Below are 22,114 nucleotides of genomic sequence, written 5' to 3'. Positions count from 1 at the left end.
TGAAATTAATATGAAACATATATATAAAAACAAAATACGTTTATTCTGACTCATCAAAAACATATTTGCACGGCAGTCTCTAATAGCAAAAAATCAGAACATGTATTTCTGAAAAGAAGAACAATGCGGCAATATGTGAAGATAATTTTATAAGGAAGCCGATTTCCAGCTCCGACTAAGCTCCTGTTCGTCTACGACTAGATTTTGCATTTAAGTCACTTTACAATTAAAATCGGCTTCTTTATAAACACTTTAAAACTAATTTCCTTAAGTCACTGAGAATGAGTATTAATTATTCGTACAATAATATAAATATTTACCTACTTTCTTTTACTTCCCCAGACGAGACAACTCGACAAAACTCCTATACGATAAAATAATTATATGAACAGCGCCATCTATCTCACTGAAGGAATAAAATTAGAGGAACATCCTACTTGAATCCAGAAACCATTAATGATCCTATTAAAATATATCAGTAGTATTACTAAGGTTGATAAAAAATATACTAAAGGTGATACCAGAATTTAGGTTAAAGGAAATAAAACAGAATGAGGTAAGTCATAGATATAACTTAAAAAATCTTAAATAATTAAAAAATCTTGTTAATAAACTAGTTTATTAAGAAGATTATTGATACTTATTGAATCTTGCAGAAACCGTTACATTTAACTCGATACCCAGAAAAACCCTTTTTCAATATTGCAATACTTAAAACTTACAATTCTTACTTTCCCAATAAAATGAATACGCATGTACTTTATACTCGTTCTCAGTAAAACTACATAATGATAAAACTGTCCATACAATCCATGTATACAATATGTACATAATGTGAGAATTGCACATACCTATAGTGAATATCGGTGAATCATATCATCTAATACGAGATTACACAATTATCTTAGGTTAAACACAAAGTCGTCTTGGCTAAAACTGCATGTCCTTTTGAAAAATATGACTGGGATTTGAACAAATTAGATATCTGCCAATTAAATACTGATCGTCCAAGCTCCTTATGTGGAAGTAATATTTCATATAATGAAAAATATAAGGGGTGACTGTAATAAATGAGATTTGCGCCAAAAAGGTCTATAAATGCCTTGCTACCTTCACGGTCTCTGCTGAAACACCTCGCGCGTATTCATTATTTATATTTATTCAAACCTTCACACCAGAATACAGCAGCACTGACAAATCTGAATTTGACATAAATGTCTTATCACTTTAGCAAAGTCTCTCTCTATCTTCTCTCTATCTCCTGGACAGATTGTAAGATTCATTTATAACTACAAACATTAAGCGTACCAAGCCCGAGCCGCGGCAGAAAAAATAATATTTTTTTATATGTTATTGACAGGCCGCCTATATGTACGCGGCCGTGCTACAACATATCATCCTCAACCCATTACTGTCCCACTGCTGGGTACGGGTTTCCTCTAAAAGTGAGAGTTATTTAGGCCATAGTCCACCGCGCTGGCCAAGTGCGAATCGGCAGACTTCACACGCTCTTGAGAATATTTTTTAGATATCTCGAGCGTGCAGGTTTCCTTACGATGTTTTACTTCACCGTTTAAGCAAGTGATAATTTATTTAAATACGCACATAACTTTGAAAAGTCAGAGGTGCGTGCCTTGGATTTGATGGGACTCCTCAAATGAACAGCCAAGTTTCTAACCACTAGGCTAACACTGCTCTTAATATTATTATATATCGTCACTGGAAAGCCTAAAAGCCGCGAACGAGCCGATTTTTGTGTAAGAATTTTAGCCTTTCCAGTGACGATATTATTTTATCTGCCGTGGCCTATACATGTTTGAAACGTTCAATGTTTGTAGATATAAATGGTGCCTAAATATAAATGAACTTTAGAACGATCGTTTTAACAAGATTAAATTGCAACTTCACACAATAATAGGAATGATAGACATATAAGCTGCGTTATATATTTACTTCTTAACTTTTAACGAATCTACGTACTTGCCTATATACATATTTCGATTACCCATTGCAGATAAGACCACAACGGGCAAACAAAATAGCTCAAACATCCTTGTGTTTACACCGTTATCAAACCTGATACATTTTCCACTACATGACAATAAACATACCAAGACTCCATTATCGCTGAGACCCATATTATTATATATAATAAAACATTATGCGAATGAGTCCACTACGATAATTTACATATATTATTATACAAAACTTACTTAACACTTATCATCTACAACCATACGCGCAGTAAACAGCTTTTGGCTTCCCTACAAGCTAACTTCCAAATGACAACAGAGAAGTATGTAACTATGTATATTGAAAATTTTATATATGCTATTGAGTAATCGAATATAACTTGGCCAGTACTGAAGCTGTGAGAGTGAGTATGCTTCAGATTCAAAGGCCGATACATGTGATTCTAATGAGGTTTAAGAGAATCTCGTGGCACACATGATAAATAAAGTTTGCAGTAACTTAAGGGAAACAAGTTTAATATTATATATCTAAAAAAATCTACGTCTTTATAGTTGCTTTTTTACTTTTAAGTAATGTACCATTTAAATGAAAAAATAATAAAATAATGAAAGTACTTCATGAAAAATACAAGTCACAACATCGTAGTACCAAGACATATGTGACGAAATATAAAAAAAATATTGTTAACTAAAAAATACTGATGTTATAAGATTATTAGCATGAGCAAAAATCATTCAAGTAAAAGAATTGCTAAAAATACGTGAATATCGGGTACACGATGGTTAATATTACCTTTCCAAAATGAATACAGGTATTTTACTCTATATCGTGCCACAAGATTCTGATAAACCTACAAGGCAAATTATAGCAACACTACGATATATATTCTACAATAATCTTTGAATATACACACGCGCAACAATATATAAATAATAGCAGTTTACGGAACAAACGTGTCGAAATATTTTATATAATAGCAACATGTTTTTTATAGCAACCGTTACTATGATGTAGGGATAAAACCGTAACCTAACACTCAAATTTCCATTCAAAAATCAACAAAAAATATTTCCCGGTCTTTTTAAATTTATAAAAATCAAATACGTCTAAAAGTACAATTTTAATAAGACGAAACAAACAAAACGATATAACATAAACCTCTAAAGCAGTTTCAATATTAGCCGTAATCCTATAATTTAAATATAAAAGTTCTATATACATGCCAAGCTCATATGTCGCGAAATGACATCACGTATTACCCTCGAGGCGACCGAGACGGGAGACCGACATTTTTAAAGTCATTTATTACGGAGATAAAACTGAGATCTAGTTTCAACTGCATTTGTGGATGCACTCATTGCATAAACTCTTTCAATCATACATTACCTCACCTCACCTTAATTCGCAAATCAGCCAACTCCACTTTTTTTCATAATGTTTTTTTTATTTATTTTGATTTCGTTCAACGCCATTTATTATCAAAATAAATTAAAAAAAAAAAACATTTTGAAAAAAAGTGGAGTTGGCTGATTTGCGAATTAAGGTATCGATATGCTCTTCTAAATTTCTAAATGTACATGCACGCCACACACACATAGTCTTATCCACATTTAGGCTCTACTTCTATCTATATGCGTGTTAGTTGCCAACGTGCATTATTTAGGGGACCCGTCTTTATTAGGCATTCCATGGAATATAACTTATTTGTGTGTTATCAATTAGTGATATAACTGATATATAATGGCAGAACCATAGACCATTGGCCAAATGATAAGCTTTAGACCATATATTCCGAAATTGAAACATTATATCACTAAAAACTCAATCATTACGATCACGTGATCATTACATTCATTCATTCTATTCATATGACACCTTGTCAGTGCTCACACACGCGTAGCGTATTTATGTATTTACGGAATCTGCCTTCATCCGCGGAAGGGAGTTATTTGTGTGTTATCTTTTCCAATTAGTGTTTTTTTTTTTTTTTTAGTGATAATGGTACAACTAGACCATTGGCCGAATAGAAAGCTTTAGGCCAAATATTCCGAAATAGAAACATTATGTTCCTCGAAATACTCAATCATTACTATCACGTGATCATTACATTCATTCATTCATTCATTCTATTCAGACGCCTTCCTGATGTTTTTATGTTTTGCATGTTTTTGTATACGTCGATCTCCCGTCTCGCTCGCACGCTCAAAATGCCAGCTTCAGAGCGTCCGAGGCGACAGATCACAAGCCTCAACTCCACATCATGAAACATCATTGGTTCCAATATATTCGTTTATATTAAGTATACAACCATCGAACAGATGTACGTCTATGTATTTTATAGTTTTTATCGTAAAATATGTGTTCAAATTGTTTTAAGAACGTGTGAGACACACATTTGCTGTGTAAGAGATCGGTTAAAGTATAACTGATGGTTCGTTTAGTTAGAAAAAATATTGTGAATATTTAAATTGCAACAAAACTGTATGATTTAATTTAAATATTATAAGGCATTTTTTCCTACTAGTTTAAATTTTAATTGAATAATAAAATATATAATTAAGTAAGTTCATACTAAGTAGTTACAACATACTATAATACGAATATTTTCAACAAATAGTAAGCTAAAGTAAATGAGAAAAGTTAGCTTTAAGTTATATTTTTTTATATATTAATGACCATTTCAACCAGATTACTTGAAGTGATATTAATCTGCATTTTTATGACAACCGTTATAGTCTTTTTTAAGAAATCAATCCACATACTTACAATAATTTCTCATTCAACTGTAAAAGATAAAATATTAAAAAAGTATTTGAAAAATAACCTCCAAAGAGTCCAACTCCCAACCACTTCAGCATTTTTCATAAACTAAGTATTGGTTTAAAAAAAATAACCGCCAAAGAGTCCCAACCTCCGCGTATTTCATAAATTATATACTAATTTTAATAACAAAATCCCAAACTAAACGAGCCACAGTTACTAAGATTGACTTAAGCTCTATATTAATAGTCAATCTTTTCAATATTTTCCTACCAAAGATCGCCGTAACAATTACTTCATACTGAAATTGTCAAATTTCGATCCCTGATAGGTAAGATTGATAGGTTAAGTATTAATAACGGGCATATAGTGTGACACTGCTATCGTAATAAGTATATTTTCACAATTGTCAAAATTGAGTTTAAGATATTTTTGTTTTGTTCTTCCATTTATCAGCCCTTCGAAGCCCTGTACATAGGTCTTCCCCCACAATAGAGAAACTCTTTTTGTATTTTTTTAAAACATAGTGAGACACAACACCCGTAACTTTCATTATTAATAATCTATCTATCCATTTTTTTACTTACCAAAGATCGAACGATAATTTCTAGTATGCAATAATCATCAAATGTCAATCTTTAGTAAGCAAAACATTGAATAGATCACTTTTTAAAAGCGAAAGTAAATCGTAGTCGCGTAGTAGAGCGTATTCTTACAAATCACTCTATTGTCACTGTAAACTCAATTTTGACAATACAAAACGTCACATAAACTTTGACAGTCGTCAATAATTGTCATCGACACGACATTAAGTGTCTTTTAATAGCACGGCGTTTAGTAGTCTTATTTAGTTCTTGAGCAGCATGTCTCTGAAGTCTTTGTTGGAGAGCGGCCGTTGTTCGCCGTTGGCGTGGTCGCCGTTGGCCTTGCTGGTCGACGGCAGCTGTAGCACGCTGGGGATGAAGCTGCTCAGTTGAGTTCGCCGTCTGTGGAGTAAATTACCACCTTTTATTTCTTGTATCTGAAATGTTTTCTTTCAACAACTCTATGGTTGTCTTGGAAGAGATCGATTTTTAGTGATAAGACAGTTTTTGTACTTTTCATTCATTATGTATAAATGTATTAAAATATAAAAAAAAAAAATATTTGTCATGTATTACTTGATGGTTGGCGAAAATATCGTAAAGAAACCTGCACACTTGGGATGTCTTTAAAAAAAGCTCTTAGTGGTATGAGAAATCTATCAATTTCCATTAGGCCAGCGCAGTAAACGATGACGTAACCAGCTCATTCTCGAGGGTAGACCTGAGAACAGTCGGACAACATTGAGTTGACGACGACCATAGATACAAATGTATTAAAGCCCTGCGCTTCCCCTGGCCAAAGGTGGTTGCGGGGCCGCCAACGCTGCTGCCTTGTCCCGGTACTTCACGTACACTAGTCCCTTGTGCAACATACTTCTACTCAACGATACTCAACAAGTATCTAAATGTTGCACGAATACGAGTACGTAAATTATCTACTTGAGTATATTCTTACCACGACTCTCGTCCGTTTACCTAGACTGTAGATTTTTAGCGTGTATCAAAAGATTATGCTTCGATTTTCGTGCACAGCATTGACATACTTAGCATTATTCAGCGGGCAAATTTGTTTACGAATATCGAAATATTGCATTACAGAAGTCACGTTCTCCCCTGAATAACGCACTTGTCCTACTTAATAAGAAGGTACTCACATTCCCCCACCAGTATCCCGCTTGCCCTGCCCCAGGCTGGAAACGGCCGTGGATGTGGGAGCTCGGGGCGGTGGGGCACTAACAGCTACATCCAGCTTGCGGCCGGCCAGCTCCATGCCGTTATAGGTTCACTAAAGATAAACTCACGTTCCTCCACCAGTATCCCGATTGCTCTGCCCCAGGCTGGAAGCGGCCGTGGTTGTGGGAGCGCGGGGCGGTGGGGCACTAACAGCTACGTCCAGCTTGCGGCCGGCCAGCTCCATGCCGTTATAGGTACACTAAAGATAAAGATATACTCACGTTCCTCCCCCAGTGTCCCGCTTGCCCTGCCCCAGGCTGGAAGCGGGCGTGGCTGCAGGAGCACGAGGCGGTGGAGCGCTAACAGCCACGTCCAGCTTGCGGCCGGCCAGCTCCATGCCGTTGGTCGCCTCCAACGCCGCCGCCGCCGCCGCCTCGTCCTCGTACTCCACGTACGCTAGGCCCTTGGGGTTGCCGTTCCTGGAGACAAGCATTCGACTGTCAGATGTGAATTACATATCCATGTTATACAGCTCAAAAGTTGCAGTATAGTAAAATAAACTTAAAGTGAATATTTATCCAGATATTCGCTATAATCCAATTTTACCTTACATATACTTGGCTATCCCACCAAATGGAAAGCATGAACGATTGCTTGCCTTTAAAACTACCAAAAATCCGTACCTTTTAAGACTGGACAGACCCATGCCATAGATTCTGGTCATGTTTAATCCATCCACCAATTCTTATTATGGCAAGTGAAATATGAATAGTGGAAGTTACCAGATACCCTCAAATTCATACCAACTAACAAAGCAAGTTAAATAAAATCCGGTAAGAGTAGTAACCCTGTAAGAATTTATATATCAGCTCTTATAATAAAGTTTACTTACTATTGATAAAACAAACTCACTTGAAAGTAACAATCCTAATATCATTCAGCTTGCCATACTTCTTGAATATCTTCGTGAGTTTTTCCTTCTTGCAGTAGGAGAACGGCAGTTGCTTCACAAACAACTTATTCTTCTCAGTGGTGACTGGGTATTTGAAGTTGGCCTGCTTGGATTTGGACGCGGAGTACCGCGACAAGAACATGGGACGGCCGTCGAGGGGCACTCTGTCGTGTTTGAGAGCCTCCTCCACAGACTCCTGTTAAAATGTAATTAAAAATAAGCCTATTAGATTAAGGTTACTTGAATGTGGTAGTCTCTCGTTAATCGATTGCAGGGATAATACGAGAGCAGTAATATTAAACTGCTATATGGTTAGAAATGGGTAAGTGTCCGTCCTATCCCGAGATACTAATATTAATTCCAATTGAGTCGAAAACGAATCCATGATCAATATTTGATTGTACTATCAGATACAATAAGAAAGTCGTATTTGGGGGGGAAATAAGTGTTTAAAATATTTGTCTTTAATATTTTTAATTAAAAAAAATAATTACACGTCAGATAAGATTAGATTGGTACTTGAGGTCGGCCACAGGTACGCCGCTACCCCTGAGGACTAAGCTTAACCTCGGAAAAGTATGTCTCCCTTATTATTATTAGAACAGCAGTGCTTAACACCGCTGTTATTAGGCCGAAATTAGTGTAGTGTTGGTGCCGCCGGAGTCGAACCACAAAAAGTTCTACCAATTTCAAAACACATTAGTTTCTACTAATTTAGTTATACATATCAATACGGCCTACTCACCGAAGTCTTGTACTGGCAGTAGCATATGGAGCCGCCGAACGCCTTAACGCCGGTCCGCACTCGAAGCGACACAATCTCGCCGTACTCGGATAATTTCTCCCTTAAGTTCTCTTCATTCACACTGTAATTATGTTTCATAGTTAATATATTTGGACAATTGAACACACTATTGATTTTTATTTAATTACCTTAAAGCTTATATTAGTGATTTAATTTATTTACGTCATAGGGCTGTTGGCGATGGTATTTTACTTAATAGACCAAATTGTCACTGACTTATTACAGTGACAGATATAGACAGTTGAAATATATTATATAGGAAAATATCCGTAATATCATCAGCGCTAGCTAAGCTTTAAAATACCAAAACCCTATTTGGATAGCAAATTGGATCATTGTTTCGAGAAAATCGCGGTCATACAAGCTTGCGAACATACATGTAGTGCCCGCCAAACTGCTAGTCCGCTCTGAAGTTGTTGCGAGCAGGTGTAGTCATACAATTAGCTATGGCGACGCGATTCATTTCTATATTCAGATCGGACTAGCAGTTTTAAATACAGGTCAAATACAGAACCTCCTTTTTTGAAATCTGGTTAAAATAATTTAAATAATTAAAAACTACTCATACTTACTCATACGCTAAGTTGCTGACGAACAGCGTGCACGCCTCTCGGCCCGACAGCTGTGTGGCGCTCGACTCCGTATCAGTCCTTTGGCGTTTGTTCTCTGCTGCTGCGAAATTGGAAATTAACATTGAAACTACTAGCCTAGTGGTTGAAAACTCGGCCTCTTATTCGGGAGGTCCAAGGTTTAAATCTCAGGCACGCACCTCTGAGTTTACAAAGTTATGTACGTATTAGAAATTAATTATCATTTGCTGAAACGATTAAGGAAAACAACGTGATGAAATCTACACGCCAGAGAAGTCTAAGAAGATGTTCTCAAAGGTTTGTGAAGACTACCAATTTGCACTTAATCAGCGCTGTGATATGATAATGATTAAAATCGCAGGCACTCTATTGAAGAAAAAGTAATATACGAATGCGAATTATAAATTGATTATCATTTAAAATAACAAGAAAACCTTCGAGCCTGATAGTTGTTGTTATTTTCAAAGATAAGTAAAGTCAAATACATTATAGTAGGCAAACATTGCCAGGTGTTGGTTTTTGGTAGGCAAAAAGATCGAATTATTAATAAAGGGATTCATGCTTCTTATTGTTCAGCACATCTGAAATATAAACCACACCAAATTTTAAAAATTTAGCTTACTAACTCCTTACGCAATAAATACTATACCTTCGTCCTCCTTATCCTCTGTATCCTCATGCGGCCGCTTCTGACCTCCTCCGGTATCGACGTCCTTGTCCTTCTCACCTACATCCGTATCTTTGTCCTTTTTCCGCTTCACCTCAATAGTCTCGGCGGTCTCGTCGGACTTCCTCTTGACCTTGTTCGACTTGTCTTCTTTCGACTTCTTTTTAGGGTTTGGTTTCTTCTTGTTCTGAACTGGCTTGTTCTTTAGCTTCGTCTTTTGTCCAAGCATCTTCTCCTTCAGTGTTTGATAGTTTTCACGCCATTGCTGTACTTTCGTCTATAAAGTAAATAAATTAAACTTCAGGTTGTACCACCACAAAATACCACCTAGACATAAGCTTTGCTAATTGAGTAAATCTTTATTAATTCATTAGTCAGCAAATATTGAAGTTTGCTCACAAACATATTGGGATATAATTGTGTCACATCCGACGGGAAGTCAGTTATTATTTATTTAAATAAAACAATTTATTTTTTAATAAAACCCCGCTCCCCCTCACCTCTCAACACACCGGTCTCTTCACTCGCTCACTCTAAGTAATGAGCGAGCGAAGAGACCAAGCATCACGATCGAACTCACCGCACACATATCCCGGCACTCAACGATATGGGCCAGCTCGCCGTAGTCGCGTTCAAAGTCGAGCCACAATCTGGCCACAGCCGCTGGATAGTCGGCCACACAGCGTAACACCCGGCGACACAGCTCCCGGATCCTCAGCTCCCCGCGCTCCCCGCACTCGCCCCGATCCGCCCGCTCTCTACACCGTTTAACTGCATCACCTCTCCCACCATCTCCCTAACTCCCGGTCCTACAAACCTGTGCATAATGCCAAAAACAACTCACCGCACACATATCCCGGCACTCGACGACATGTGCCAGCTCGCCGTAGTCGCGTTCAAAGTCCAGCCACAGTCTGGCCACAGTGGGAGGATAGTCGGCCACACAGCGTAACGCGCGGCGACACAGCTCCCGGATCCTCCGCTCCCCGCACTCCCCGCACTCGCCACGCTCCACTTGCTCTCTACCCCGTTTAACTGGATCACCTCTGCCACTATCTCTGCAAACTCCTGATCCTCACGTAATCTGGGTATATCCAACACAACTCACCGCGCACATATCCCGGCACTCGACGACATGTGCCAGCTCGCCGTAGTCGCGTTCGAAGTCGAGCCACAGTCTGGCCACGGCGGGGGGATAGTCGGCCACACAGCGTAACGCGCGGCGACACAGCTCCCGGATCCTCCGCTCCCCGCGCTCCCCGCGCTCTGTCTTTTCCCCCCGTTCGCCGCGCTCCGCTCTCTCCACGCGCTCCCGGGCTTGCTCCAGCTGGATCAACGCCTCCCAGTACTTCGATAGCGTTTTGTTTTGCCCGTATTCTGTTTAACACAAGTTTCGTTATACTTTTTTACTTATACTTAAGTTATGTATGGGTGTGGATGATGATATATGAATAATAGATTTAATATTGTAGCAAACGAGTATGCTGTCTTCCTGATGATGAGTCATCAGTTTTGACTGTTATCAACCTTAAATATGATTACAATATAAGACAAAGTTGGGACACACCTTGGATAACTATATCTCCCTTACCATTACAATTAAACTGTTAATAAACAGAGGTCTGGTATAGTCCGCGCCAAACTGCTAGTAGGCTCTGAAGTTGTTGCGAGCAGGTGTAGTCATAAAATTTGCTATGGCGACGCGATTCATTTCTATATTCAGAGTGGTCTAGCAGTATTACGCAGACTGTAGTGTTCACATAGTCCATGACTATAACTTACTTACAACTTTTGTAATATCATAAAGTCAACAAAACACATACATTTACATGTATATTGTATATTATTAAACATGTACTTTCATGTATATTGTATATTATTAAATACTTACTGAATATTTCTTCGAAGATTTCCTTCCCCTGTTTCGGGTCCTGAATGCGCTTGTACTCCAACCGCGCCCAGTACAGAGGTATTTCACAGTCATTAGCCTCCTCACCCCAGGCCTGGCAAAAATAGTTATGTTTAAAAACAAATATTTAATGTACGAAGTTTTTTTATATGAGCCCCTTCCAGAAGGGGTGTAAAGTTCATAGTAGTAGTATAAATCACCAGTGATTTATCATTTATCACTTTCTTTATATAATTTGTTCAGAAAGACAGGATGATTTTTTTTTCAAAATGAGTTCGTTTGACTTTCGCTTAAAAACTATGTTAAATAATTTGAATATTTTTTACAAAACAGTTATAGTATTTCAATCAAAATTTGCCTAGAGATTCCTTTTAGAATTTTACCTATTTCCTGTATTTTAACAATTGGTCATCCAGGCCCAGTTAAAAAAAACAACCTGTATTTACAAATAAACATATTGTATTTGTAAATATTCTGATATTTATTTCTCTCTTTTTCTTTATCTCCTCCCTCTCTTTCTCTATCTCTCCCTCTCTCTTTCTCCCTCCCCGCTCTCTCTCTCTTTTTCTCCCTCCCCGCTCTCTCTCTTTCTCCCTCCCTCTCACTTTCTCTAAGTCTCTCTTCCCCACTAACCACAGCGAGCGAGTCCCAAGCGAGCCTGAAGGTGCGTCGCAGGCGGTCCACGTCGTTGGGGTTATCGAAGACGGTGAGCCGCCGCGTGTACTCCAGGTAGCTCAGCCACAGCATCTCGGCGTCCTTGTACGTCTCCATGCCCTTAGTCAGCGCCGTCTCGAAGATTGATTTGATCTGTAAGGAATATTTATGATTAGGGAAAATCTATTTCTATATCAATAAAACGAATATACAGCTGTTAGTACGTAAACATTCGTTTAATAGGATATGACCGGCAGGCGAACATGGTTGAAGAACATTAGATTAGAAGCAGTGTGTCTCCAAAATACTTATTTTAGTATCTGTTGCATCTTAAGTAACTGCAAGACCTACTAAGAATACACAGACACACGCCATGAGTCACTTTATCAAATATCTTCTCCATGTACTTCGCTTATTGAGTGAGTTTATTAGAAGAGTATCAGGCAAGAAACGGTTAGCTCATTAATGTCCTTTTCACAACTATGTATAATGAGCAGATAAACAACAAGAGGTGCATCAAGTTGTCGAATTCCTTCTCTTTGTACTCTGTTGCACCTTGGGTATCGAGAAAGCCGACCACCTACCAACAGCATAACTTGATAACGAGCAGCGCATGGTCGATCCTTTCGATAAGAAGATCTGTGTCTGTGTTGTACTACCCAACATTTGTATAATACGATGTACTTGACAATCCTATTGGTCGGGTCGACACTACTTCGGTTCCTCAATTCTGCTTCGGTAACGGCGAGACGGACGCAAGCTTAATTTCAGCCCATTACTAAAGTAAAAATCCCGCTCCACATTCTCGCGAGAACGCGAGAAAAACCCGATTCGTATCAGCTCCACACTCTCACACGTTTCTCGTGCTTTTCTCGAGAATGTGGAGTGGGCTAAATAAGAATGATCAATGCAAGTATACATCACCTCCTCGAAGTCCCTCTCCTCGTGCACCGCCTGCTGTATCTTGAGCGTACAGAGTTTCAACCACTTAACAGGATCACAAAGATGTTAAGCAATACATCATATCGTCCTTCTCATGTTCCAAATGACCGGAAGCACGACTATGTACTAGGAGCGCATATCCAACAAGCGTTACATCACCTCCTCGAAGTCCCTCTCCTCGTGCTCCGCCTGCTGCATCTTGAGCGTCCAGAAGGCGGCGCGGCGCGGGCAGCGGCGCACGCACGCGTCGAGCACGCGCTGCACGCTCGCGCGCGACGCCGTCGCCTGCGCGTGGCGCGCGAACGCCAGCAGCAGCGCGTGCGCCGCCGTCGTCGCGCTGCACTCGCTGCTCGCGCGGTCGTACAACACCTGCGAACGTAACACTTATGAACTACTTCCGAACCGAACCTGCCTATAGTATGATTCATAATTAGGTGTCCAAAATACAAACAAACAAATGTCACTGTCAAAATTAACAAGAAACAAAAACTTTAACAAACTCAACAAATTTATCTTAATTTATTAAGATAAATTAATATTATTTATTTGAAACGTATTTTCTTGATAGGACAACACCTTTGTTTACATTTTGGACACCTAATTATGAATCAGACTATAGAACCCTGGCTTTTTTATACGCGTAGGTGGTAGAGCCCCCTGTGACTCGTTACTAACCTGAACATAACACTTATGAACTAATTGCAAACCGAACCAACCTAGAATCCTGGTTTTTTTATACGCATAGGTGGTAGAATCCCCTGTGACTCGTTACTAACCTGAACACGTAACACTTATGAACTACTTGCAAACCGAACCAACCTAGAACCCTGGCTTTTTTATACGCGTAGGTGGTAGATCCCCCTGTGACTCGTTACTAACCTGAACACAATAACACTTATGAACTAATTGCAAACCGAACCAACCTAGAAAACTGGCTTTTTTATACGCGTAGGTGGTAGATCCCCCTGTGACTCGTTACTAACCTGAACACAATAACACTTATGAACTAATTGCAAACCGAACCAACCTAGAAAACTGGCTTTTTTATACGCGTAGGTGGTAGAACCCTCTGTGACTTGTTACTGACCTAAACATATAATACTTATCAACCTCCTTGGAAACGGAACCTCCCTAAAACCCTGGCTTTTATTTACACGTAGGTGATAGGACCTCCTGTGATTAATTACTGGCGATTTTGTTTCTTGTTATATAGGAGTAGCTGACAAGCATGCAGATACGATTAGATATTCCTACCTGAGGTCGGCCATAGACCTACCTCTACCGCTACCTCTGAGGACTAAGCTGGAACACCTCGGAAAAGTATGTCTCCCTTACCACATCCTTCAAACCAGAGCACAGCAGCGTTTAACACACCAGTCATGTATCAGTAATAGGTGTGGCGGTAATGTCACCGGAGTCGAACCACAAAGGGTTCCACCACCTTGTAAAAGTTATCCTTGATCCTCCTTGAATCAAGCACATCTAACTGTAGTTTATAATGCATTGAAATAATATTGTCTAGTATAAAAATAAATAAAAAAAGAACTTAACGAAAGTTAATGTCACCAAATAAAGGTAGAAGATAATTATTGGTTCCAAAATATGAAATGTTAAACACCTGGTTGTACTAGAATTTTCAAAAATTAATATTGATGATCTATAAGTCTATACGAAAATAACAAACTATGAATTTCTATCAAAAATTAAAAATCTCTTTATAATTTAAGGCTCACCTTGAGAATACCTTCACTGTCGCATTCTACGTATTTTTCATCATGAGACAATTCCTTCACCACATCTATGTAGTCGAGATAGATCTTACATTTGTCCTCGGGATCTCTGAAATAAAACAATCACATAAACATCTTTAAGAAATAGTAGAAACTTTATAACATGGTATTGATATATGTATGTATGTTGTAGGAGTATTGCAATCTCTTGTTATTGTTACAATTTATTATTGTATTATAATAATGTTATCAAGTGTTATACAACATGACTTTAAATTTTACTTACTCTGTAGTCAACAACTTGTCTTCGAATGGTGAGATTTTTTGTAAATACTCTACAGCTACCTCATGTTGCTGTTTGATCTGAAACAAATGTGTTCCTATATGATAAATCCGAAATAAGGTAACAGCAGCCATAAATCTGTCTTAGATACAAATACAAGTAAATGTGTACAAATCCTTTGTACCATGATTTTGTACCTGTGTTTAAGGCACAATCGACAAACATGTTTCTGCATTATAACAGCAGTATTCCTATGTTTCGATGTGAAGGGTATGTTAAGAGAGATATACTAATTCATGCCGTTCAAAATTAGTCTTCAGAGATAGCACATCTGTGGTCAACCTCAATTGGAAATTTATCTTATCTAAGGTTGATTAGAGACATCCATCGGCTCCAGCAGCCAATTACCATAATGTGGAATACACCCTTGTTTACTATTATTATAAAAAAATAAGGTACAATATATCCCCTTTGTAATTTATTTATTTATTTATTTATCTTAAACACCATTACATCTATCCTTACAGTATTCCCACCTTCAAATCTGTAAAGTAATTAATGTGAGTGAAGAAAATTAAAAACAAAAAATATACCTTATCCAAATACTCCTGGTCGTGCAGCATGAGCGCCAGGTCTTGCAGCGGCTGCCAGGCCTCCTCGCTGCGCAGCAGAGGCCTGGTGAAGGCCTCCTCCAAGCACCAGAGCACTCTCTGCCTCTGCTCTTTGTACTGCGGATCCTCAACACTGTTGGGAGGATATAATATTTGATTACAACTTGTTTACATTTTTTTATATTCATTTTGTCATTTAACTACATAGGATATTGTTTAAATTATGGCATCTGAGAAATAAATAAGCATTTACTTAAATAGCATGAGAAAGGACATGCTTATGAATTTTATAGAAACAAAAAGTTTCACACATTTCAAAGACTACCAATTTACACCTCACCAGTATGACATAATATGAACTAAGCTCTTCTAACTATAAGCGTAGACCTTTGCCCAGTATTGACATAGAAATAGGCTAATGATAAACTAGAATAGTATTTCTGAACCAGTGACTTCTGCACTAGTGATAAACATAAAGTTTCTGGAACTAGAAGGCCCAGCACACATTTAGGATAGATACTAATACTCAAAAAGATTCAGACCATCTGTCGTATCTGCAGTGTTTCCGACTTAATGTCGGAATTGCATTATCAGTTACAAGGCAATTTCGTGGCCAAGCAAATTGATGCTCTAACACTGAAAGCTCACAGACTGCTCTAACCCCATATCGTGTACACTCAAGACAAACTCCTAACACTTAGATTCACCACATTGTGTTACAAAATAAAAACGTTACATCTAAACGTGGTAGAACTCTTTATGGTTCGAGTTCGGCGGCACCACCGCCACACATATTTCTGTCTAATAACAGCAGTGTTAAGCGCTGTTATGTTATGGTTTGAAGGGCGTGGTAAGAGACATATTTTTCCGAGGCGTTCCAGCTTAGTCCTCTGGGGTCGCAGCGCATCTATGGCAGACTCTAGGTAGGCGTATCTAATCGTATCTGGGGTTGAATACAGATGTCCATGGGCGGCAGTAGCCACTTACCATCATGGACTGCATGCTCGGCTGCTACTCCTATATTATAAAAAAATAAAATAAAAAAACACTACATCACGCTACAAACTACACATCTTATACACTACAGCATATGAACTAAAATGCGACGAACAAACACTCACTTCATGCTATCCATCTGCGCCTTCTCCAGCTCGAGCTTCGCGTCCCAGAAGAGCTTCCCGGAGAAGGGGTCCGCGCCCGCGCGCCGCACCACCTCGCTGAGCTGAGCGCGCGCCAGCACCGGGTCGCCCGTGCTCAGCGACCACGAACACCACTCGCTCAGGATCGGGATCGCTGCGGGTGGAAACGATTCTTGAGTGATCGACTCAATGGATTTATAACTTCATGAATGACACAGACAGGACCATACTATCGAAGCTCATGTTATGAACATTTGATGCGATGTGATGATAATTTTTATTTATTTATTTTGAAACACCTTAAACTAAGGGTAACAAGGGAGGACTTAATGCCTAATGGCATTCTCTGCCAGTCAACCCTGGGCGATGGCGACATTATGTGGTAGGCATTTACATAAAAGTAAAATAAAATGTAATATATTATATATACACATACATATACATATATATATATATATACATACTAGTAACAATATATATAAAATATATACAAAACAAGAACAGATTAAAAATATGCTAAGTATAAAAGATCGAAAGACTCAAATGCTAGAAGGTGGTCGATAATGTATTGTATATGTGATATTATGTGACTCTGGTAATAGATTTGATTTGGCCAAACGCGTCGCGTTGCATCTGCTAGTGGTGTTTCAATAGATCATAGACAAATATAATAAAAAAACAGGTTTTGAGTAACTACCATGAAGGTAGTAGACACCTCTGTAGTTCGCAATTCCGGCAGCACCACCGCCACACCTATTAGTAAGCACTGCTGTTTTCTGGTTTGAAGAGTGTTGTAAGAGAGACATACTTATCTGAGGTGTTCCCACTTAGTTCTCAAGAGTAGCAACATATCAGTTGCTAACTTCAGATAGAAGACTAATTTTACAGATGTCCATAGGTGTTAGTAGCTACTTACCATCCAGATGAACTGCATGCTTATCTGCAACTCTTATTATATATAAAAAAAACTAGTACAAACATTTGTAAAGCAACACCAGCTCTTCTGACAGCTATAAGAAATATATTACCCTCTTTTCTTTGATTACAGTCTATGTTACCTACATACCTACACCTACACTAAAATTTGCTTCCTCTCCTTCTATCATAAACAAACTCACAGTAACAGTCAAGCGAGGCCTGTTGGAACAGCTCGGCCATGTGCTCGCGGGACTGCGCGGAGTGGGCCAGCGTCATCTCGGTCTGCAGCCGCAGCAGCCAGTGCTCCGGCCGCAGCAGGCACACCTGCTGCAGCCGGTCGAACGCGCCGCGCCAACGTTCCAAGTCTGACACTGACCTGGGGACGACACAAATTTTGTAAATTTTATCATAAATACTAAGTAATTTCTTGTAAGTATGCTTAATGAAAGCAGTGATAGCTTAGTGGCTAGGAAATTCAGCCTCTTGATCGAAGGGTCCATTCTCTTTCAAAGTTATGGCCGAATTATGGTCTATGATGAACAATTCTCTTCATTCTATACTCATACATGTTGTATCTGGATGTGTTCAGCATTAACAATTATTTTTGTATTAAATAAATATACAAGTCTTGAGAGATAAAATTCATAATTGCACTATCACCCTCCTCGTACTTTCCTACCACGGATTACTATTTTGTTGTTTGAAGGTCACTTTCCAACTTCTTTATTTCATCATAGTCGATTATTTGCATTGAAATTGCATCTAAGAATCTTACATTCAAGTAATAAATAAATGGAGCTTGTTATTAATCTATCATCATCATAATCATATATCTTACCATAAAATTTGAATGAGTTCAATGTGATCATCATAGCTGTAAGGATCCTGGGTGATCTGTTGTTCCAGGAGTGATATTTTGGTCTCCACTAAGACATCATCGTCATCTTCGTCCTGCGAATATAAAAAATATTGCCATTTAATTATATTAAAAGACCTTGACGTCATCTAAATGGTACTTAAGAACACAAGCAACACCTAATGCACTTGGTGGGGCTTCGGCACAGTCTAGGTGCAGTAGTCGTATGGGGACGACAGATACAGACCTAATTGAGAGCTAACGAGTAAAGGTGACGCGCACGCGCGTATGAACAGTCTCTTTTTTGATAGTGCCTAATTAGTTGTAGTTCAATTAATTAGAATATTTGCAGAATAGTGATTAAAGGACTATGTAAAGCAGAAGTCAAGAGGCATAAGCTACCTATAAGAATATCTGTGACTGTATTCCTGGTTCAGTACCATATCCTGGCAAATAAACACAAAGATGTTGGTTTGGAAATAGAAATGGGGGAATGCCCTGTGGTTTGTCGCCAGCAACACCTCGCCAACAACTTTTGCCTAATATCAGTAGTGTTGAGTGCTATGGTACTCCGGTTCTGAAATTGATTGTTCATGGGCGACATCGGCCACTTACCATTGGATGAATTGCATGCTAGTCTGCTATTCTTATATTATAAAAAAGGGAAATAAAATGAATAGAATTTGGAAGTACCATTTTCTCACATTTTTACGTGGTAAGGCATGATGATGTGACACTATATTATCACATTTGGTTTTCCAAGTAGTTTGTTTGTTAATATAATAGTTGAGGGTCATATCTGAACAGTCATACATTAGCAGTGAGAGCCTAGTGCATGCAACTCGGTCACTTGATTGAGGTTCTATCCCAAGCATGCCCCTCAAATTTTTTAAAATTATGTGCATATTAGAAAAAAAATATCACACACTTTTCAGTGAAGGGAAACATCATGAAGAAACCTGCATATTAGAGATCTTTAAAAAATAATCTCAAAAGGTATATGAAGCAGGGCCGGATTTAGAGGTATAGAGGCCTGGGGGCAACAAAGGAGTGGAGGCCCCCTGGCCCCAAATTATTTTCTGAATAAAATTAACAATTTTTTCAGTTGAGTTTTTCAATAAATATTTTCTATAATATTATAATATTAGATTCTTCTAGTATTCATGTTTGTACAAAGTACTGTAGATAGAGGTAAAACAGTGAAAAAAAATATCAAAGGAAAAGGTATCTTTTTTTTACTAGTGTTTACTAGTCAGAATTTTAAAAAAATCAGACGTCTCTACTGTGGGGGCCCCTCTTTTGTGGAGGCCCCAGAGCGTCCGCCCCGGTTGCCCTCCCTTAAATCCGGCCCTGATATGAAGTCTACCAAATCACACTTGGCTAGCACAGTGGACTGGGTTAATCCTTTTTATTTTGAATCAAGGAGACCTTTACCCAGCAATGGGACATTAATAGTGACAATAACTTTAAGTAATAAAACATATAACCCAATTTCATTTATAAATAGGCGTGGCAGTGTTACTTGGTAGTATGCAATACACAAAGGCTACAAAGTATATTTAGACACATTGTACATTTACAGCATTTTGCTAAGCATAGCTAAATACCAATAAATAGTTATTAACACTGTCATTGCTAGGCTATTATTGTCATAAAGTAAAAATTAAGATTACTTGAATGTGGTATTATCGGTCAGTTTTATTAATCGATTAATGTGCAGAAGTAAACACAATATTATGATTGAAATTGACCATTTGTTGAAAGACTGAAGTAGGAAACAAAGCTGTCCACCATGTAGCATATGGCCACTGCCACCCATAGACATCTGCCAACTCCATATAGAACAAAGGTTTCATCTGAAGACAACCTCAGATGCCTGAGCTACACAAATAGAGTCAGCATCAACATCCCTACCATCAAAATGCAAGAAACTTCACAGCAGAAAAGGGTGTGACCGGAGTAGTACTGCTATGTGGTATCGCCGGAGACGAAAGCACATAATATTGGTAACTAATAAGGAACATAATTATAAATAATGATAATTGTTCCCAATTAGCACGCAAATACAATTTTTTGTAAGATATTTTAATCAAAAATTATAACTATTCTGTAAACAAAGAAACTTAACATAGAAATAACCAAATACGATAAATTACGAATAAAAAATTATTACAAAATGTAAATCCATACAAATCCATACAAGGGAAACCCAAGGGATCAATTTATAGTAATGTCATATTAGAGAACAAAAACTTACCACGCCTCTAAAATAAATCATGATTACATTAAAAAAAGTCGAAAAATCAAAGCGCAGTCAGCACTTAAATTGTATAATTAGCTTAACGAATTTATTTGCGAATACCTTGAAAATATGAAATGTTAAAAAAGCTTACGTCCGAGCTGTCGGAGTCCTGTTCTCCGTCTTCCTCGTGATCTTCTTCAAGCACTACTTCATTTTCTTCTTCGGACTCGTGCCGCACACCATCTTCCACGATAGCCATAGTATACCACAATTAGAAATCTACAATTTTTATTAAAATCCCCTGTTTGATAACACACAACATAAACGCTATGGCGGGCGGAACTGTCAACATAGTAGAGATGTGCCGAGTCAGGTCGACTCGAGTCAGTACTCGAGTACTTACATAAACTCGCATACTCGAGTACCAATAGTGATACTCGAGTACCAGTAATACTCGAATACTGACGATACTCGTACACTACAACTACTACTCGTACAAGTAAAAACTTGTTTAATTTTGTGTAGTGAGTGGCGTTTTTTTTTTTTTTTTTGCTCTTCCGTGCTATTGGACTGTATGTTGTGCAAAGTATTCGAGTACTTTGTGAATACTTTGGACTCGAGTACTGACTCGATTCTTTTTTATATGAGTACTAAAGTACTCGAATACCAAAAATGGCCGACTCGGCACATCATTACAACATAGATTATAAAAGTATGTAGGTGACATATATCATAGACACTGAACCAACTTACCCAAACCTCACCTCGATAAAAAGTATAAATTGTTGTTTATGATAATCACATTGCCAGGTGATAAAATATGTTTTACCATTCTGGTTTTTTGTTAATTTTAACAATAAGTGATGCAGCTCCTCAGAACAATAATAATAAAGAGCAGCTCGGAACGATGACTAACATATTGTTCCGAGTGGTGAAGCTGTTTTCTGACTTTTCTATACAGTCTCTACCACGGACCATGTCTCTACACATACTAGAGTTGTGCCGAACCTAACAGGATAATAACATATGTGCCAAACAGCCAACTGTAACCACCTATATCAAAAAATAAGATCGGAATCATTTATTTAACAATACAGAATACCTGTTAGGAATTTAGCCTATATATAACCCAATATTGTGGCACATTATTAATGGTCCAAAAATAACTTGGTAATCAATTAGTCCACAAATAACTTAAGGATTAGTTACTATACTTTTTAATTGGGATGCTAACAACTCAAGTAAATCGGGTAATAGGGCTATAAACAGAAAAAAATCTAATTCCATCAAATTCCATGCCGAAATATTTAAAGGAAATCTGTATT

At 38.1% G+C, this 22,114-nt stretch overlaps 1 protein-coding gene across 2 annotated transcripts; it reads right to left on the bottom strand.

The window, feature by feature from the left end:
- Window positions 1-3,550: 3,550 nt before the first annotated feature.
- On the bottom strand, window positions 3,551-21,131 carry Rnp4F (RNA-binding protein 4F). Of its 2 annotated transcripts, none has more exons than XM_073078300.1 (17): window positions 20,941-21,131; window positions 18,530-18,642; window positions 17,892-18,067; window positions 16,756-16,927; window positions 15,617-15,767; window positions 15,027-15,103; window positions 14,744-14,849; window positions 13,170-13,379; window positions 12,048-12,221; window positions 11,397-11,508; window positions 10,614-10,882; window positions 9,488-9,782; window positions 8,821-8,920; window positions 8,189-8,309; window positions 7,404-7,639; window positions 6,773-6,970; window positions 3,551-5,720 (listed from the first exon to the last, which is right to left on the bottom strand). In XM_073078300.1, exons 1-17 carry the CDS (start codon window positions 21,046-21,048, stop codon window positions 5,582-5,584), a joined length of 2,757 nt encoding a protein of 918 aa, XP_072934401.1. In that variant the 5' UTR covers window positions 21,049-21,131; the 3' UTR covers window positions 3,551-5,581. The 2 variants fall into 2 exon arrangements, with proteins under 2 accessions (XP_072934401.1, XP_072934402.1); XM_073078301.1 differs by having other exon boundaries at window positions 8,821-8,917.
- Window positions 21,132-22,114: the final 983 nt, after the last annotated feature.

Source organism: Epargyreus clarus, unplaced genomic scaffold (assembly GCF_041222505.1).
Source record: "Epargyreus clarus isolate Ecla_fem2 unplaced genomic scaffold, WU_Ecla_fem_2.2 ptg000012l, whole genome shotgun sequence".
Taxonomy (NCBI): Eukaryota; Metazoa; Arthropoda; class Insecta; order Lepidoptera; family Hesperiidae; genus Epargyreus; species Epargyreus clarus.
The sequence above is the reverse complement of the archived record's forward strand: the minus strand, read 5'-3'. Positions and strand labels throughout refer to the sequence as shown.

What these genes read in the sequence shown, in the direction of transcription:
- Rnp4F (XM_073078300.1), bottom strand. Translation starts at nt 21,048, where the DNA reads ATGGCTATCGTGGAAGATGGTGTGCGGCACGAGTCCGAAGAAGAAAAT. An exon ending in GACAAGTTGTTGACTACAGA is followed by an intron (nt 14,850 to 15,026) that starts GTAAGTAAAATT and finishes GTTTTATTTCAG; the next exon opens with AGATCCCGAGGACAAATGTA. An exon ending in AGAGGATAAGGAGGACGAAG is followed by an intron (nt 8,921 to 9,487) that starts GTATAGTATTTA and finishes CCAATTTCGCAG; the next exon opens with CAGCAGAGAACAAACGCCAA.